We start from the raw sequence: 21,302 nt of genomic DNA, 5'->3' as shown, positions 1-21,302 counted from the left end.
AAATCTATTCTTGAGGTGCTCTCTAAATTCAGATGGGATATACTCAAGGTCGTATGGAAGTACCATACGACCCCACAATTCCACTCCTAGGTATATACCAGGAAGAAGTGAAGGCAAGAATGCAAACGAAAACCTGCACGCCAATGTTCATGGCAGCACTTTTCACAATAGCCAAAAGGTGGAAACAACCAAAATGTCCATCAATAGATAAGTAGATTAACAAAAATATTGTATACAATGGAATATTACTCAGCCAAAAAGAGAAATGAAGCTGTGATGCGTGCCGCAACGTAGATGAACCTTGAAAACATCATGCTGAGTGAAATAAGTCAACCACAAAAGGACAAGTGTTGTATGATCTCACTTATATGAAATAACAAGAACAGGCAGATGTGCAGAGACCAACATTGATTAGTGGTGACCAGTGGTGAGAGGGAGGGTGTCAGGGGGAGCCATTGTTTAGGAAGCATTGAGTTTCTGTTTATGGTGATGGGAAATTTGGCAACAATTATGGATGATGGTTGCACAACATGATTAATGTAACTGATGTCACTAAATTATACACCTGGAAAATGTCAAATTGGCAAATGTTGTGTATTATATATTTTCACAACAATAAAAATATGACTCACCATCCAGCACACTCCAGACAATTATGGAGCGATCCTTCAAGCCTGCGTACACGTACTTGTCATCTTTGGAGAAGCAAGCACATTGCACCCCTTGACTGTAAGAACTCTGTGGAAATAGACAAGGTGGTCTTGATTCCAAGTTGAGAGCCTCCCAGGAGGCCAATCCCAAGGCATTTCTTCAGGAATTTAGGCTTTTAAGCATCCCAAAGAGGATGAACCAAATGAACACCTGGGGAGATGGGTAGCAGAGATTTGCCCAGGACCAACAACATCACTTCTTAGAGATTTGATTGAGAGGTTTAGAGACATTGTGCACTGGACAGTGAAAATGATAGGGCTTAATTTCTTAAATGACCCTGGTTATACAAATATTAGTGAGACATTTGTAGTTCAGTGGTAGAACTCTTGCATTGCATGCAGGAGACCCAGGTTCGATTCCCAGCCAATGTACCTCATGTGCAGCCATCACCTGTCCATCAGTGGAGGCTTGAGTGTTGCTATGACTTGCCCTTCTTAAACTACAGCCGTTGCCACTCTCTGTCCCCTTACCTTGCTGTAAGTTTTCCTCAAAGCCCTTATCACTCCCTGACTCATTATGTATTTGCTTCTTTCTTTGATTTCACAAATATTTGTTCAGTGCTGAGGACACATCTGGAGCTGTCCTGGGGTCAGGGGATAACTCAGTGAGCAAAACACAAAAACCCATGTCCACTGGGAGCTCACGGTGACTCCCCCACTAAAATGTGAATCCTAGAGATGGGATGATGTTTGTCCTGGTGACGGCCGTATCCTCGGTACTTGAAAAGGACCTGGCATTGGTTGCAAGATAGATATTAACTGAATGAAAGAATGGCACCGAAGTGGGACTAGGGTGAAGCAAGCATGATAGTGTCATGCAAGTGTAGGGTCAGGTCCTGTTTTCATATGAAATGTTGCTGTTCTGTTCTATACAGATTTTTTGCATTAATTTTGACTTTTTAAAAATTTACATTAATTGCCTCCATAAACAACTGCCTCCTTGGCTATGAGACCAGAACAGGAAGGTGCCCAGTGACCATTACTAAATGTTTCGATCAAAGATTCTATAGAAGAATCCTGATCAAAAGAGGGAAAATGCAGAACAGAACTTCAAATTCTAACAGAATCCAGACTTTCTGGAGCCATGGAGGCTAGGTGAATCCCCAAAACTATTGCTCTGAGATAATCTTTAAACCTTAAAGCAAAACTATCCCCTGAAGTCTTTTTTAAAGTAAACAACAGTTTAGCTTAATTAGTAAAGAATGTTACTGCGGGCATTGTGCTCTTTTAAAGAAGAACTATCTGTAGGTGGTTAAATTGACAATAGCAACTTGAAAGATTAGATTAGAAGCTTAGGGAACGGAGGGTTTATGTTAATGGAGGAATAATTTGGAAAAGAAGGGTGAGAATGGCTGCACAACTTGAAGAATATAATCAGTGTTACTGAATTGTACATGTGGAAATTTTTTTGAATTGGTGTATGTTTTGCAGTGTATATTTTCATCAAAAAATAAAATAAATTATTAAAAAATATCTATCTTGGAGGGGAAAACGTGGAATCATTGTTTAGGAAGCATTGAGTTCTTGTTGATGGTGATGGAAAATATGGCAACACATATTGGTGATGGTTGCACAATGTGACTGATGTAATTAGTGTCACTGAAGTGTACACATGAATGATGTTGAACTGGCAAATGTTGCGTTAGCTATATTTTTATAACAATTAAAAAAAATGATCGACTGTGATTGCTGAGTGTTTTGGCGCCCCCTTAAATTTTGCACCTGAGGTGTGGTGATTAAATTTATGTGTCAACTTGGCTAGGCTATGATTCTAAGTGGTTTGGCCAGATACTGGATAGGTTGCTGTTCCTCGATGGAACATAACGTAATGTATTATGTAATGTAGTGTAGTGTAATGTAATCATGTTCCGTGTTGTGATATGATGTGATCAACCAATCAGTTGAACGAGGAGTGTCCTGCCTTCAGAATATAAATGGATAGTCTGGCAGAGCTCGCTCTCTGTCTTTGGACCCAGTACTCTTTTCTTTGCCTGCCCTATGGATCTTGGGAGGCAAGCCTGCAGAAATCTCCTGCCTGCCACCAGACCTGCAGATTTGGGACCGGACAGCTCCACAACTACTTGAGTCAATCCCTTGAAGTAAATCTATCTAGACAGAGAGAGAGAGAACAGTGAGTTTATGTTAATGGTGGAAGAATAATTTGGAAAAGGATATTGAGGATGATTGTACAACTTGAAGAGTGTAATCAATCTCACTGAATTGTACCTGTAGAAATTGTTGAATTGGTGTATGTTTTCCTGTGCATATTTTCACCAAAAAATAAAATAAATTATTAAAAAATATTATCTATCTTAGAGAAGGGAAAAGGGGGCATGATTGTAAACATATATTTAGTTGCAAATATATATATATTTACATCTTACTGGTGTTACTCCTCTTGAGAACCCAAACTAAGATCTCATTCACCTTCCCCTATTATTCCTAGCTCTAGTCGATGGCACTTAGTATGCACTTAATAAGTGACAGCTATCACCAGTTTTCTAAGGGGGTCCCTGGATGGCACAAACAGTTACATGCTCAACTACTAGCTGAAATGTTGGCAGTTCAAACACACCCAGAGGGACCTTGGAAGACAGGCCTGGCAAACTGCTTCTGAAAGGTCACAGCTTTGAAAACCCTGTGGAGCACAGTTCTACTCTGCACACATGGGGTCACGATGAGACGGAATTAACTCAGTGGCGACTAACAACAACATCAATTTTCTAAAGCCAGGACCTCACAGGAAAATGGTGTGGGACCACGCACCGTGTAGCTCATCTCGAATTTCCACTTGCATGCCTGCAGGTCCCAGAGGCACAGCAGGGTATCCTCTGACCCGCTTACGGCAAGCTGCTCCTTGTGGCTGACCTCTACGCAGGTGACTCGGCTCCTGTGGGCCTCCAAAGGGAACACCTTGGAGTTGGCACACTCGTAGAGAAAGAGGTCACCGTTGGTCATGCCATAGACCACGCGGTAGTCAGCCAGAACAGCCACACTGGAGATGGTCTCGGGCAGCTGGGTGTAAAAGGTGTAGGTTGGTCCATCAATGACAGGACAGGGGTCCCCGGGGCTGATGTCCAGCACCAGGACGATGTTGTCATAGGCGATGGCCAGGCGCTCCTCACCCTTGCTCAGCGACATGCAGTTGATGGCTTTGCGGGCTTCCGGAGGGGGGATGCACATCACATCCTGCCGGGAGTTCAGGGGGAACACAAGGACAATCCCAGAAACCAGGCCAGTGAAGAGGAGCTTGGTCTGCTCGGCCACCTCCAGACACCTGACCTCGTTGGAGGTGTCCAGAGCATCTTGTTCCTCACCTGCCAAGAGGAGGAGGCCACATCGAAAACTGACCACAAAGCCCTAATCTATTGCCTGAAAACTACTTTTAAAAAATTTTTGTTGTTATTGTTGTTGAAAATATACACAGCAGAACATACACCAATTCAGTAATTTCTATATGTACAGTTCAGTGACATTGATTGCATTCTTCTAGTTGTACAGCTATTCTCACCCTCCTTTTCCAAATTATTCCTCCCCCACTGACATAAGCTTACTGCCTCCTAAGCTTCCTATCTAACCTTTTGAGTTGCTGTTGTCAGTTTGATCCCATATAGGTAGTTTTTTAAAGAGGGCACAAGACTCAAGGCAGACATTCTTTACTAATTAATCTAAACTATTGTTTGGTTTAAAGCAGACTTCAGGGGATAGTCTTGGTTTAAGGTTTAAAGATTATCTCAGGGCAATAGTGTTAGAGGTTCATCCAGTCTCAGTAACTTCAGAAAGTCTTGATTCTATGAGAATTCGAAGTTCTGTTCTACATTTTCCCCCTCTTTTGATCAGGATTATTCCACAGAATCTTTGGTCAAAATGGCCTATAAACTACTTTTAAGCCTTGAACCAAAACTATCCTATGAAGTCATCTTTAAACAACAATTTAGCTCATTTAATAAAGAATGTCAGCACTGTGCTCTTTTGAAGAATTATCTATATGAGATCAAATGGACAACAGTAACCCTAAAATACAGAAGAGAACTTTAAGGAGCTGAGAGTCTAAGTTAATGATGGTGAAACAGTATGGGCAAAGGTAGGGAGAATGGTGACACAATGGGAAGTATGTAACCATTGTCAATGAACTTGTGCATGTAAAAATTGCTGAATGAACGTATGTTTTGTTGTGCATATTTTCACCAAAAATAAATACATAAAATTGACCACAGTATGATCTCACATATATGAAATTAGCAAATATATAGAAACCAAAGATTATTAGTGGTTACCAGGGGTAAGAGGGAGAGAGAAAAGAGGAGCGTTTGCTTAGGGGCACCGAGTTTATGTTCATGTCGGAAGAATAGTTTGGAAAAGGATAGTGAGAATGGTTGCACAACTTGAAGAATACAATCAATGTCACTGAACTGTACATGTAGAAATTGTTGAATTGGTGTATGTTTTGTTCTGTACGTTTTTACCACAACTAAAAAAAAAAAATCTAACCACAGAATCACCTATTATATGGCGTCTTTTATTTTTAAGGATTTTAAAACTCTTATTACCTGGAATCTTTCACTTAAAATCCCTGGGTGGTTCAAATGGAGAATGTGCTCGGCTGCTAACCAAAAAGTTGGCAGTTCAAGTCCATCCACAGGCACCTCGAAAGAAAGGCCTGGTGATCTACTTCTGGAAAATTACCATTGAAAACCCTATGGAGCAGAGTTCCACTCTGACACACGTGGAGGTGCCATGATTCGAAGTCGACTTGATGGCAACTGGTTCGCCTCTCAACTAGCAGACAAGCACTCTGAGAACGGTGACCTTGTTAGACTTATTCTCCGCCAATCCCCAGAGACTAGTTCAGCGATTGGCACCCAACGGGCTTTTGCCAAATGAATGAGTGAATGAACTTAAGAACGAATGTCTGTCCCTATACTAGCTTGCTGTTGATGAGCCAGTTCCGACTCATGGTAACTCCATGGGTTAGAGTAGAACTGAGCTCCATACGGTTTTCTCGGCTGTAGTCCCTACAGAAGCAGACTGGCAGAGCTTTCTTCTGTGGTACTGCTGGGTTTGTTTGAACCACAAACCTTTCAGCTACTAGTTAAACGCAAACCATTTGTGCCCTGAGGGACCTTTTTCCATGCTACTTTATCATTAGTGAGGAATCTGTAACGTCCCCCTCTGCCAGTGGGGATCGTGGCAGACACTGTTGGTGACACATCCAGATCCTCTTGACTGGCTGGAGCACCCAGACCCATATGCTCCCTTCACCTGAGAACTTTGCTGGGGAGAAGGGAGCCCCTCGCCTGGAAATGCTAGGAGGTTGTGCCCTTGCTCTCCAAGGACGGCCCACAGATACTAACTAATGGGTATGGGGCTACAAAAGGATGGCCTCCTTTCTTCAAGATGGGACAATTCTATGGAGCTATTCACACTCCAGAGCTCCCCATGTGTTATGGATTCAATTGGGGCCCCCAAGAGACATGAAAGACTCCTTGGGTGGCACAAATGGTTAAGCTCTCCACTATTAGCTGAAAGGTTGGCGGTTCGAATCCACCCAGAGGCAACTCATAACAAAAGCCTGGCAATCTGCTTCTGAAAGGTCACAGCTTTGAAATCCCTATGGAGCAGTTCTACTCCGCACACATGGAGTCATCATGAGTTGGGGTTGACTCAACGGCAACTAACAACAACAACAAAATATGTGTTGGAATCCTAATCCCTATACCTGTGGAGCCCTGGTGCACAGTGGTTAAGAGCTCAGCTACTGACCAGAAGTTTGGTAATTCGAGTCCATCAGATGCTCCTTGTAAACACTATGGGGCAGTTCTACTCTCTCCTATAGGGTCATTATGAGCCAGAATTGACTCGACGGCAAAGGGTTTGGTTTTTGGTTCTTATGGAAGTAATCTTCTTTGGCAATAGGGTTTTCTTTGTTAGATTAGTAAGACCATACCCAAGTAGGGTGAGTTCCAAATCTAATCTCTTCTGAGTTATATAAAGAAATTAGACACAGAGACATACTCAGGGGGAAGACATGTACCATGGGAGGATCCTTTACAAGCCAAGAAACCAAGGAATGCCCAGGGTTACTGACAAGGAAAGAACGAACACAGCCAAGTTGCTGGTTTGGACTTTTAGCCTCCAGAACTGTGAGAGATAAATGTCTGTTCTTGAAAGCCACCCATTTGTGGTGTTTGTGTTATAGCGGCACTGGGAACTGAGACACCATGGGGTCAGGCTGAGGATGGACTCCAGCTGAGCTTGCGTCCTTCCTCAGCCCTCCCCTGCCCCCGACTGCTCCCCCACCCCCTCTCGGGTCTGAGAGTTCCCCTCCACACGTCGCTTGTGCAAATATCCCTGCCTCAAGTTCTGCTTCTAGGCAACCTGAACTAAAACAGGGATTAACGATCTGAATATCAAGGAGCCAGGGTGGCACAAGTGGTTTGCAGTGAACTGCTAACCCAAAGGTTGGTGGTCTGAGCCTACCCAACTGTGCCATGGAAGAAAGTCCTGACAAACTACTTCTGTGAAAAGATTACAGGCAAAAGCAGTTCTACTCTGTAACGCCTGGGGCCCCCACGAGTCAGGGGCCGACTCGACGGCAGCTCGCAACTAAATGCTGGAAAATTATAAAATCAAGTCCAGTTTTCTATTAGCCATTTTCAACCTGACTAGAGTTACAGAAGGTTCAATTCTCACCCACACAAATAATACCAGTGGTCATTCTGACCGTACTTAGATCTTACAAACCTTCTGCCAGGTCCCAGATGGTGACTTTGTTTCTGTCCCCAATCTTGGGGAAGTAGACGTAGCTTCCATTGTGTGATACAGCAGTGAGGCCGGTGCGGTCCAGAAAGGGGGCAGAGACCCGGGGCTTCTGAACGTAGGTGAGATCCCAGACTTTGAAAGACGAGGACTGTTGGGAAGCGGATGCCACCAAGGCCCCACCCCGGGCCAGCAGGGTCACAGGGGCACTGACACCTTCGAGAATGTCCAGCAGAGTCCCCTGTTCCGACAGACTCCACACCTGAAGACGGAGAACAGAAGGGCTACCACAGTGATTCTCAAGGTATGTTCTGGGAAACTCCAGAGTCTTAGTCTCCTAGTGCTGCTGTGACAAAAATACCACAAGTGGGTGATTTTAAAGAACAGAAATTTCTTTTCTCATAGTTTAGTAGGCTAGAAAATAAGCAGCAACTATACGCGTGGACCTTGCCAAATGGAATATGCAGGAATCAAATCAGCTACATCTGTGGAAAGAGACGATGGAGAAGCTCAATATCACCCGTCAGAACAAGGCCAGGGGCTGACTATGGAACAGATGATCAATTGCTCATATGCCAGTTCAAGTTGAAGTGGAAGAAAATTAAAACAAGTCCATGAGAGCCAAAGTATGACCTGGAGCACATCCCACTTGAATTTAGACACTGTCTCAATAATAGATTCGACACATTGAACACTAATGACCAAAGACCAGACGAGTTGTTGGATGATATCAAGGACATTATACATGAAGAAAGCAAAACATTATTAAAAAGACAGGAAAGAAAGAAAAGACCAAAATGGATGTCAGAAGAGACTCTGAAACTTGCTCTTGAATGTAGAGCAGCTAAATTGAATGGAATAAATGATGAAGTAAAAGAGCTGAACAGAAGATTTCAAAGGGTGGCTCAAGAAGGCAAAGTAAGTATTATAATGAAATGTGCAAAGACCTGGAGTTAGAAAACCAAAAGGAAAGAACGTGCTTGGCATTTCTCAAGATGAAAGAACTGAAGAAAAAATTCAAGCCTTTTGAATTGAATGATTCTATGGCAAAATATTCATGCAGGAACCATTAAAAGAAGATGGAAGAAATATACAGAGTTACTGTACCAAAAAGAATTGGTCAATATTAAACGAGTTCAGGAGGCAGCATATGATCAAGAACCAATGGTACTGGAGGAAGAAGTCGAAGCTACACTAAAGGCACTGACAAAAAACAAGGATCCAGGAATTGACGAAATAGCAATTGAGATATTTCAACAAACGATGCTCACTTGTCTATGCTAAGAAATTTGGAAGACAGCTACCTGGCCAGCTAACCAGAAGAGATTCATATTTGTGCCCATTCCAAAGAAAGGTGATGCAACAGAATGCAGAAATTATTAAACAACATCATTAACATCTCACGCAAGTAAAAGTTTGCTGAAGATCATTAAAAAATGGTTGCAGCAGTATATCGACAGGGAACTGCCAGAAATTCAAGGCAGGTTCAGAAGAGACATGGAACCAGGGATATCGTTGCTCATGCCAGATGGGCTTGGCTGAAAGCAAAGAATACCAGAAAGAGGTTTACCTGTGTTTTATTGACTGCGCAAAGGCATTCGACTATGTGGATCATAACAAATTATGGATACCACTGTGAAGAACAGGAATCCTAGAACACTTAATTGTGCTCATGAGGAACCTGTACATAGACCAAAAGGCAGTCATTTGAACAGAGAAAGGGGATGCCGTGTGGTTTAAAATCAGGAAAGGCGTGCGTCAGGGTTGTACCCTTTCACCATACTTATTCCATCTGTATGCTGAGCAGATAATACGAGAAGCTGGACTATATGAAGAAGAACGGGGCATCAGGATTGGAGGAAGACTCATTAACAACCTGTGATATGCAGATGACACAACTTTACTTGCTGAAAGGGAAGAGAACTTGAAGCACTTACTGATGAAGATCAAAGACTATAGCCTTCAGCATGGATTACGCCTCAACATAAAGAAAACAAAAATCCTCACAACTGGGCCAAAAAGCAACATCATGATAAATGAAGAAAAAATATCGAAGTTGCAGCAGATAAGAAAATCCACCTCTGTCCTATTAAGCCAGACATAAAGCGATTTGCAAAAACGTAAAACGATACTACTCTTCTCATGAATTTTGGTTGTTGCTGTTTCAGAAAATAGTCATTTTTCGTAAAATAATGTTATTTGTGTCAGCATGTAATGGTTTTGTTGTTATTTTTGAATAAACCAATGAATAAATATTTTGGGGTTTTCTCAGTTTTAATTTTCAATTTGGTAAATATCAATAGATACTAAATGCGATGTAGGACACTGGATTGGATCCTGGAATTGGAAAAGGACATTTGTGGGAAAACTGGTGAAATTGGAGCAATCTGTAGACCAGTTAGTGATATTGCCCAGTGTTAATTTCTTAATTTTGATAAATGTATCAAGATAATGTGAGATGTTGACATTGGGGGAAGCTGGGTAAAGGATATATGGGGACTTTCTGTGCTCTATTTGCAACTCTTCTTCTGAACATCTAAAGTTATTCCAAATAGCAAGTAACCAGCTGCCATCCATTGATTCTGACTCCTGGCAGCCCCTTGTGTGCAAAGCAGAACTGCTCCGTAGGGTTTTCAAGGCTGTGACCTTTCAGAAGCAGATCGCCAGGCCTGTCTTCCGAGGTGCCCAGGATGAGTTTAAATTGCCAACCTTTCGTCTAGTAGTTGAGTGCTTAACCATTTGTGTGACCCAGGGACTCCTCCAAAATAGTTTGTTTAAAAAGTCTATGTTTCTATCTATCCATCTATCTCCACCATTCAGCTGTTAGTTTGTTGTACTGTGCTAACTTTTGCGTTGGTGTGATGTTGGAAGCTATGCTACTGGTATTTGAAATATCAGCAGTGTTACCCATGGTGAACAGGCTTCAGCAGAGCTTCCAGACTAAGATGGACAAGAAAGAAAGACCTGGTGATCTACTTTCACAAATTAGCCAATGAAAACCTATGGATCACAACAGAACTTGTCCAACTTGCTTGTTTTAGTTTAGACACGTCAACAGGAGGGACAGATCACTGGACGGGGACATCATGTTTGGTTAAGTAGAGGGCCAGTGAGGGAGAGGGTGCTTCTTGGTGAGACCAACTGGCACAACAGTCACAACAATGGACTCAGCATGATGGTGTTATGAGGATGATGCGGGACCAGGCAACATTTGATCTGTTGCACATGAGGTCCCCATGAGTTGGAGTTGGCTTAATGCCAATTGCCTGTCTGTCTCCCTATCTATCTTTCAATGACTATAGCCTTCAGTATAGATTACACCTCAACATAAAAAAAATAAAAATCCTTACAACTGGACCAATAAGCAACATTACGATAAAGTATTGAACTTGCCAAGGATTTCAATTTACTTGGATCCACGATCAATGCCCACGGAAGCAGCAGTCAAGAAAACAAATGAAGTATTGCATTGGGAAAATCTGCTGCAAAAGACCTTTTTTAAAATGTTAAGAAAAAAACACAAAGGTGTCACTTTGAAGACTAACGTGCTCCTGACTCAAGCCAGGGTATTTGCGATCGCCTCATATGCATGTGAAAGTTGGACAATGAATAAGGAAGACCAAAGACGAACTGATGCCTTTGAATTGTGGTGTTGGCGAAGAATATTCAATATACCATGGATTGCCAGAAGAATGAACAAATCTGTCTTGGAAGAAGTACAGCCAGAATGCTCCTTGGAAGGGAGGATGGCGAGACTAAGTCTCACATACTTTGGACGTGTTACCAGAAGGGACCGGTCTCTGGAGAAGGGCATCATGCTTGGTAAAGCAGAGTGTCAGTGTGAAAAAGGAAGACCCTCAATGAGATGGACTGACACAGTGGCTGAAATCATGGGTTCAAGCATAGCAACGATTGTGAGGATAGTGCAGGACCGGGCAGTGTTTCTTGCTGTTGTACAAAGGGTCGCTATGAGTGGGAACCAACATGATGGCACCTGACAACAACAACAACAAGGAGGCTAGAAGTTCAATTCAGCATACCAACTCTAAGGGAAGTCTTTCTCTCTGATAGCTCTGTGGGAAAATCCTTGTCACAGCTTCTATAACCCTGTCATTCCTCGGTGCCTTGGCGATCTCCATACGGCATCTATCTTCCCCTCATTTGTGCTTTCTTCTCTCTGCGACAGTCTGTTCTTTTTATATCTCAAAATTTATTAGGTTTAAGACACACCCTATACTGATATAGTCTCATTAGCATAACAAAGAAAACCCTATTCTGAATGGAATTACATCCACGGGTATAGGGATTAAGATTCCAACACACACTTTTCAGGGACGTAATTCAATCCATAACACTTGGGGGTTCTGCAAAATCAAGACTCTTTTCATAATAATACTGTTATGGATTGAATTGTGTCCCCCTGAAAATAAGTGTTGGAATCCTAACCCCTATACCTGTAGATGTGATCCTGGGTTTTCTTTGTTATGTTAATGAGATAATATCAGAGTAGGGTGGGTTGTAAATCTAATCACTTCTGAGTTATCAAAAGAACAGACTAACAATGGGTTGGAGAGGGATGTTGGTGAGGAGTGAGCTTCTTGGATCAGGTGGACACTGGAGACTATGTTGGCATCTCCTCCCTGGAGGGGAGATGAGAGGGTAGAGGGGTTTAGAAGTTGGCGAAATGGACACGAAAAGAGAGAGTGGAGGGAGGGAGCGAGCTGTCTCATTAGGGGGAGAGTAATTGGGAGTATGTAGCAAGGCGTGTATGGGTTTTTGTGTGAGAGACTGACTTGATTTGTAAACTTTCACTTAAAGCACAATAAAAATTAAAAAAATAAAAAAGAACAGGTTAGACACAGAGACATGCACGTATGGGGGAAGAGAGACGCCATATGATGATTGTCTACAAGCCAAGGAAGCCAGGAGCACCGCAGGGCTACTGACAAAGAAGGAATCCACATAGCTGAGACCCCGATTTAGACTGTGAGAAAATAGATTTCTGTTCTTTAAAGCCACCCATTTTGGTATTTCTGTTATGGGAGCACTAGGTGACTAAGACAAATACTAATATGTAATTTGCCTTTTTCACTTTCTTTCTCTCATGAGTATTCAGTGGTGTTTTCCACAGTGGAGTTTTTCACGTACTTTGGTCGTGTTATCAGGAGGAATTAGTCCCTGGAGAAGGACAGCATGCTTGATAAAGTAGAAGGTCAGCAAAAAAGAGGAAGACCCTCAATGAGATGGACTGACATAGTGGCTGCAATAATGGGCTCAAGCATAACAACAATTGCGAGGATGGCACAGGACCAGACAGTGTTTCGTTCTGTTTGTGCATAGGGTCGCTATGAGTTGGAATCTACTCAATGGCACCTAACAATATCTGCCTGTCTGTCTGTCTATCTCTCTCTCTATCTCTCTGTCAGTGGATATAATCCACACAAACAAAAGCTCTTTGGAGTCCTCACTAATCTTTAAAAGTATAATGGGGTCCTGATATCAAAATGTTGGAGAACCATTACCCTACCACTTGGTTTTCTTGCCAGCTTCAGTAACTTTGAACTTAACTGGAATTTTCCCTCCCACATCATCCTCTGCCCTGCAGGCCACAACCTCCCAGTTTTTCAGATTCACTGGGAAGCTCTTCAGTTGCATTGGGAACACTATCTCCTTCATCGACCATTTGAGTAGCCGCCCCCAGTTTGCTGCTGTGTCCCTGGAGACACCCCCATATCCTCCCGATGACGGGCCCTGTTTTGGCTGTGCTAGCTTTCATGGGATTTTGTACCAGGAAGCCAACAAGTCCCAAAAGAATCGTATTTTCTATTCCAGAGTCAGAAAGGAGGGTGCCAGACAGGATCTCCCCCTCACCTGAATAAGCGAGTCACGGGACCCTGTGACAATCAGATTGTTCTTGGGACCAAAGACAGCTGTCTCCACCGTGTCCTCGTGTTCCAGATCTGTGGCCATGAAGTGGTGGAAGCCCTGTGAGTCAGCCAAGAATATCCGCACGGATCTTCCGAAGCCTGAAACGGCAGTGGCAGGGTTATGCGTTCCGTTCCTTGAGTACAAGAGTCCTTCAATCAACCAGGATTCTCTTGAGCACCTACTATGTGCCAGTGGAAGGAATATAGTGGGGGACAAAAGAGACACGGTCCCTGTTATGGGCTGAATACTGTCATGGATTGAATTGCATCCCCAAAAATACGTCAGCTTGGCTAGGTCATGATTCCCTTGGATGACTGCACGACTGTCTACCATTTTATCCTCTGATGTGATTTCCCTGTATGTTGTAAATCCTATCACTATGATGTAATAAGATGGATTAGCAGTAGTTATATTGATGAGATCTACAAGATTAGATAGTGTCTTAAGCCAATCTCTTTTGAGATATAAAAGAGAGAAGCGAGCAGAGAGACGTGGGGACCTCATACCACCAAGAAAGCAGTGCCGGGAGCAGAGCGCGTCCTTTGGACCTGAGGTTCCTGCACTGAGATACTCCCAGACCAAGGGAAGACTGATGATAAGGACCTTTCTCCAGAGCCGACAGAGAGAGAAAGCCTTCCCCTGGATCCGGCGCCCTGAATTCAGACTTCCAGCCTACTGGACTGTGAGAGAATAAACTTCTCTTTGTTAAAACCATCCCCTTGTGGTATTTCTGTTATGGCAGCAGTAGATAACTAAGACAAATTGTATCCCCCAAAAATATGAGTTGGATTCCTAACTCCTATTCCTGCAGAGTGGAGATCTGGTGGTGTAGTGGTTAAGAGCTCAGCTGCTAACCAAAAGGTCGGCAATTAGAATCTACCAGCTGCTCCTTAGAAACCCTCTAGGGCAGTTCTACTCTGTTCTATAGGGTCGCTGTGAGGTGGAATCAACTCCAAGGCAACGGGTTTGGTTTTTTAAATTTTCTTCCTGTGGAATAATCCCATTTGGAAATAAGGTTTTCTTTGTTGTGTTAATGAGACCATATCAGTGTAGGAAGTGTCTTAAACCAGTCCCTTTTGAGATACAAGAAGAGCAAATTAGGCGTAGAAGCAAGGAAGCACTAATGGGGGAAGATAGATGCCACGTGGAGATCTCCAAGGAATTGAGGGGACTCAGATCTTCCCCCAGAGCAGACAAAGAAAGCCTTCACCTAGAGCCGGCGCCCTCAATTCGGACTTCTAGCATCCTGAACTTAGAAAAAATAAATTTCCATTTGTTAAAGCTATCCACGTGGTATTTTTGTTACAGCAGCACTAGGAGACTAAGACAGTCCCTATCCTCACATAGTTGGCAGTGTATATGGGGGATGGCAGTAATCAATAATCTCAGAAAATTGCGTGACTATTTATTATTATTACAAGACTGTAGGTTTCTGGAAGGCAGGAACTGCCTGTTTGGGCTCACTATTGTATCCTGGTACCCAGTACAAAGCTGAGCACAGAGTAAATTAGAAAAATAAAATCAAACCCATTGCATTGAGTGGATTCCGACTTATGGATACCCTGTGTGTCACAGAATAGAACTGTTCCATATGGTTTTCTTGGCTGTAATCTTACAGAAGCAGGTCACCAGGTCTTCTTCTACGGCTCCAGCGGGTGGGTTCAAATCCCCAACCTTCAGTTAGCAGTCCAGTGCAAACTGTTCGTACCGCCCAGGGGCCTTTTTATCAGCATGGCCACATACACACACTGATGTGTTGTCTATGGATGCTTTCACACCACAATGGCAGAGCTGAGTCTAGTCGTTGTGACCAAGACCGTAACGTTTGCAACTCCCAAAAGATTTACTATCCAGTCCTTTATCGAAAAGGCTTGCCGACCTCTGGCCTAGGATCCCTCTCTTTTCCCAAGCCCCTTCCCACTTCCAACAAAATCCTGCTTTGCCCTCCTCAATACCCCCAAATGATAGCCAATGCTACCTGCAGCGAGAAGTGACTCGTCCTCGGAGATCACCAGGAACCCCACAGCTTCCGGAAGCTTCTCTAGCAGGCGGTCTCCTTCGGGAGAAACCTGTACACAGTTAAGAATCCCTGTTATTGATTGAATTGTGTCCCCCCAAAATATGTGTTGGAACCCTAACCCCTATACCTGTGAATGTGATTCCATTTGGGAATAGGCTTTTCTTTGTTGTGTTAATGAGGCCATATCAGTGTAGGGTGTATCTACTCACTTTTGAGATACAAAAGAGCAGAGTAAACACAGAGAGTTGTTGTTGCCTTCGAGTGGACCCCATTGCTGAGTAGAACTGCTTCATAGGGTTTTCAAGGTTATGACTTTTCAGAAGCAGATTGCAGGCCTTTCTTCTGAGACATCTCTGGGTAGGTTCAAACCACCAACCTTTTGGCTAGTAGTTGAACACCTGACCCAGAGGCAGAGAGAAGCAAGCACTAATAGGGGAAAGAGAGATGCCATGTGAAGATCACCAAGGAACCAAGGAATGCTAGGACTACAGAAGCTGAGACAAGGAACCTCCCCCAAAGAGGACAGACAGAGAGACATCTACTAGAGCTGGAGCCCTGAATTCAGAATTCTAGCCTCCTAAAAAAGGAGTCCATGGGTGGCGCAAATGGTTTAAGCGCTAGACTACTAGCCAAAAGTTTTGAATCCATCCAGAGGAGTCTCAGAAGGGCTGGCGATCTGCTTCTGAAAGGTCAAAGCCTTGAAAACCCTGTGGAGCAGTCATACTGTGCACACATGGGGTCGCCATGAGTCAGAACTGACTCAATGGCAACTAACAACAACAGCCTCCTAAACTGTGAGGAAATCAATTTCTGTTCTTTAAAGCCACGCACTTGTAGTATTTGTGTTACGGCAGCACTAGGACACTGAGACAATACCCATCAATTCAAGCCATGGGGATTAGGGTTAGAGCTTGGATTTCATGTTGGGCAGCACCATTCACCAGCTGGATGATCCTAAGCAAGTCCCTAAACACCTCAGGGCCCCAGTGTCAAATGGTGATGATACTAGGACCCACCTTACAAGGCTATTGCTGTCTAAGAAGTGTATTGAATGCCACCCAGCACATAGTGAACCCTCCCAGAGTGGCTGCTATCATCATCACTATTATTATTGTGGACATTGTTGTTGTTTGTAACCACCTAGGGATGCAGAATCCTTCAATATTGCAACTTGAGGCTTGAATTGTTTCTTCAACTCTTTCAGCTTGAGAAATGCTAAGCATGTTCCTCCCTTTTGGTTTGCCATCTCCAGGTCTTTGCACATGTCATTATACTTTACTTTGTCTTCTCAAGCCGCCCTTTGGAATGTTCTGTTCAGCTCTTTGACTTTATCATTTCTTCCTTTTGCTTCAGCTACTCTATGTTCACGTTTCAGAGTTTCTTCTGACATCCACCTTGGTCTTTTCTTTCTTTCCTGTCTTTTCAGTGACCTCTTGCTTTCTTCATGTATGATGTCCTTGCACAACTCATCTGGTCTTCTGTTATCAGTGTTCGATGTGTCAAATCTATTCTTGAGATGGTCTTAAATTCAGGTGGCTTATCCTCCAGGTTGTCCTTTGGAGCTTACGGACATTTAAAAATTTTCTTCAGCTTCAACTTGAACTTGAATATGAGCAATTGATGATTTGTCCTGCAGTCGGCCCCTGGCCTTGTTCTCACTGATGATATTGAGCTTCTCCATCGTCTCCTTCCACAGATGTAGTCAATTTGATTCCCGTGTATTCCAACTGGTGAGGTTCATGTGTATAGTCACCCTTTATGTTGTTGAAAAAAAAAAGGTATTTCCAATGAATAGGTAGTTGATCTTGCAAATTTTTATCATGTGAGCTCCAGCATCGTTTCTATCACCAAGTCCATATTTTCCAACTACTGATCTTTCTTCATTTCCAACTTTTGCATTCCAATTACCAGTAATTATCAATGCATCTTGATTGCATGTTTGATCAATTTCACACTGCAGAAGTTGGTAAAAAATCAATTTCTTCCTCTTTGGCATTAGTGGTTGGTGCAGAAAACTGAATAATAGTCGTATTAAGTGGTCTTCCTTGTAGGCATGTGGATATTATCAGGATAGATCTTGGAATGTTCTTTTTGACAACGAATGCAAAGCCATTCCTCTTCAATTTGTCATTCCTGGTGTCATGGATTGAATTTTGTCCCGAAAAAATGTGTCAACTTGGTTAGGCCATGATTCCCAGTATTGTGAGGTTGTCCTTCACTTTGTGATTGTAATGTTAAAGAGGATTAGGGTGGGATTGTAACACCCTTACTGAAGTCACATCCCTGATCCAATGTAAAGGAGTTTCCCTGAAGTGTGGCCTACACCATCTTTTATCTTACAAGAGATAAAAGGCAAGAGAAGCAAGCAGAGAGTGGGGACCTCATACCACCAAGAAAGCAGCACCAGGAGCAGGGCACGTCCTTTGGACCTGGGATCCTGCGCAGAGAAGCTCCTAGTCTAGGTGAAGATTGATGACAAGGACCTTCCTCCAGAGCTGACAAAGAAAGCCTTCCCTGGAGCTGATGCCCTTAATTTGAACTTCTAGGCTACTAGACTGTGAGAGAATAAATTTCTCTTTGTTAAAGCCATCCAGTTGTGGTATTTCTGTTACAGCAGCAGTAGATGACTAAGATACCTGGCATAGTAGACCATATGATTGTCCAATTCAAAATGGCCAATACCAGTCCAATTCAGCTCACTAATGTCTAGGATATTGATCTTCAAGCACAGGAAGCATCAAAAGAAAATGGAATCACTGTACCAAAAAGAATTGGTCGATGTTCAACCATTTCAAGTGGTAGCATATGATCAAGAACCCATGGTACTGAAGGAAAAAGTCTAAGCTGATGCATGCCACAACATGGATGAACCTTGAAGATATCATGCTGATCGAAATAAATCAATTGCAAAAGGGCAAATACTGTATGACCTAACTTATATGAAATAAGCAAATAGATAGAAACCAAAGATTATTAGTGGTTACCAGGGATGAAAGAGAGGTAGGGGGAGTTTTTGTTTAGTGGGCATTGAGGTTATATGAATGTTTTGGAAAAGTGGTTAAGTGCTATGCCTGCTAACCGAGAGGCTGGCAGTTCGAATCCGCCAGGTGCTCCTTGGAAACTCTATGGGGCAGTTCTACTCTGTCCTACAGGGTGGCTATGAGTCAGAATCAGCTCAACAGGTTTGGTTTTTGGTTTTGATGGTGGCAACACATGAAAAATGTAATCAATGTCGTTGAGTCGTAAATATGGAAGTCATGCTGTCAAATGTTTTGGTATGTATAGTCTCAAAAAATAAAAACATAGACTAGAGGAAGGCACCATTCCCATCATTCTTGAGTTGCAAAAATGAACTGAATTTTTTTGCACTTTTTTTTATTGTGGTAAAAATGTATGTAACATAACATTTGCCATTTCAGCATTGTTCACACGTATAGTTCAATAACAATGTGTTCATCACTATGTACAACTATCACCACTATCCATTTCCAATTTTTGCCATCACTCTTAAGAGACGCTCAGTGTCCCCTAAAAAATGAGTCTTTCCCCTTCCCTCCCACCCACCCCTGGTAACCACTAGTCAGCTCTAATCTATATACTCATGCCTATTCTGGACAGTTCTTGTAAGGGGAATCGTACAATATTTATTCTTTTGTCATGAACTTACTTCACTCAGCATGATGTTCTCAAGGTTCATCCGCGTTGTAACATGTATCACTGCTTCATTCCTTTTTATGGCTGAGTAATATTCCATTGTGTGGGTGGACCACATTGTGTTTATCCATTCATCTGTAGATGGACACATGAGTTGTTTCCACCTTTTGGTTATTGTGAATAGCGCTGCAATGAACACTGGTATACAAGTACCTGTTTGCATTCCTGCTTTCAGTTCTTTTGGGTATATATATACTAGGAGTGGAATTGCTGGATCATACGGTAGATCTGTGTTCAACTTTTTGAGGAAAACCATACTGTTTTCCACAGCAGTGTACTGTTTTGCATTCCCGCCGGCAACGTACAAGGGTTCCCTTTTCTCCAAATCTTCATCAATACTTGTTATTGTTTGTTTTTTCAGTCATAGCCTGCCCAGTGGTATCTCATTGTGGTTTTGATTTGCATTTCCCTAACGATGTTGAGCGTTTTTTCACGTGCTTTTTGGTCATTTGTATGTCTTCTTTGGTGAAGAAATGAGCTTGTTTTGTTCGAATGTATGAGGGAGGTTACCAATCCCAATTCTCATCACCAGCTTGGATACTGACTTTTCAGTGCATACTCCACGCCAGCTCTCTTCGTGTTACTCGAAGTCCTTGAAAAGCCCATCCCCTCCCAATGCTGTGAGTTCCTTGAAGGTGGGTGTTATGTTTTGAACTGTGCCCCCAAAAAATGTATGTTGTAAATTCTAATCTCCACGCCTGTGGTTATAATTCCATTTGGGAATGGGCTGTCGTTGTTATGTTAATGAGGCAGGATTAGTGTAGGGTGTGTCCTGACTCAATGTTTTTGACATATAAAAGAGATTAAAATAAGCACTTGAGAGAAGCAGAGATGGAGGCGGACAGAGATGCCACGCCACATGAAGATTCCCCAGGAGCAGAAGCTCAGAAGAGACCTTTCTCTATAGCCAACAAAGAAAGTCTTCCCCTAGAACCAGCAGTTTAAATTTCTACCCTCCTAAACAGTGAGAAAGTAAATTTCTGTTTGTTAAAGCCATCTACTTGTGGTATTTCTATTATAGCAATGAAAGATAACAAAGACAGGAAAGAAAGAAAAGATCAAAATGGATGTCAAAAAAGACTCTGAAACTTGCTCTTGAATGTCAAGCAGCTAAAGCAAAAGCAAGAAATGATGAAGTAAAAGAACTGAACAGAAGATTTCAAAGGGCAGCTTGAGAAGACAAAGTAAAATATTATGATGACATGTGCAAAGAGTTGGAGATAGAAAACCAAAAGGGAAGAACATGCCCAGCATTTCTCAAGCTGAAAGAACTGAAGAAAAAATTCAAGCCTCGGCTTGAAATAGTGAAGGATTCTATGCGGAAAATATTAAACGACACAGAAAGCATCAAAAGAAGTTGGAAGGAATACACAGAGTCATTGTACCAAAAAGAATTGGTTGACATTCAATCATTTTAAGAGGTAGCATTGATCAGGAACCGGTGGTACTGAAGGAAGAAGTCCAAACTACACCTAAGGCTTTGGTGAAAAACAAGGCTCCAGGAATTGACAGCATATTAACTGAGATGTTTCAATAAACGGATGCCGCATTAGAACCGCTCACTCGTCTGTGCCAAGAAATTTGGAAGACAGCTACCTGGCCAACCAACTGGAAGAGATCCATATTTATGCCTATTCCCAAGAAAGGTGTTCCAACCAAATGTGGAAATTATTGAACAATATCATTAATACCACATGCAAGTAAAATTTTGCTGGCGATCATTCGAAAGTGGCTGCAGCAGTATATTGACAGGGAACTGCCAGAAATTCAGGCCAGATTCAGAAGAGGATGTGGAACCAAGGGATATCATTGCTGATAACAGATGGATCCTGGGTGAAAGCAGAGAATACCAGAAGGATGTTTACCTGTGTTTTATTGACTATGCAAAGGCATTCGACTGTGTGGATCATAACAAATTATGCATAATACTGCAAAGAATGGGAACTCTAGAACACTTAAATGTGCTCATGAGGAGCCTGTACATAGCTCAAGAGGCAGTTGTTCGAACAGAACAAGGGGACACTGCATGGTTTAAAGTTAGGAAACGTGTGCATCAGGGTTGTATCCTTTCACCATACCTATTCAATCTGTATGCTGAGCAAATAATCCGAGAAGCTGAACCTCATGAAGAAGAACAGGGCATCAGGATTGGAGGAAGACTCATTAATGAC

General features: G+C 42.6%; 1 protein-coding gene across 7 annotated transcripts in view; it reads right to left on the bottom strand.

Moving 5' to 3' along the window:
* Positions 1-21,302, bottom strand: part of NWD1 (NACHT and WD repeat domain containing 1) — a 94,642-nt gene that overhangs the window by 7,523 nt on the left and 65,817 nt on the right. For 6 of the 7 annotated variants that reach the window (XM_049877321.1, XM_049877322.1, XM_049877320.1 and 3 more), the window contains 5 exons: positions 15,376-15,466; positions 13,341-13,495; positions 7,455-7,731; positions 3,477-4,027; positions 633-738 (listed from right to left, as the gene is read on the bottom strand). In XM_049877321.1, the coding sequence (XP_049733278.1) occupies positions 633-738; positions 3,477-4,027; positions 7,455-7,731; positions 13,341-13,495; positions 15,376-15,466 (1,180 nt within the window). The remainder of the gene's footprint in view (positions 1-632; positions 739-3,476; positions 4,028-7,454; positions 7,732-13,340; positions 13,496-15,375; positions 15,467-21,302) is intronic. The other variant, XM_049877327.1, reaches the window with a different exon arrangement.

Source organism: Elephas maximus, chromosome 3 (assembly GCF_024166365.1).
Source record: "Elephas maximus indicus isolate mEleMax1 chromosome 3, mEleMax1 primary haplotype, whole genome shotgun sequence".
Classification (NCBI taxonomy): Eukaryota; Metazoa; Chordata; class Mammalia; order Proboscidea; family Elephantidae; genus Elephas; species Elephas maximus.
Note: the sequence above shows the minus strand (reverse complement) of the source record. Positions and strands in the feature narration are given on the sequence as shown.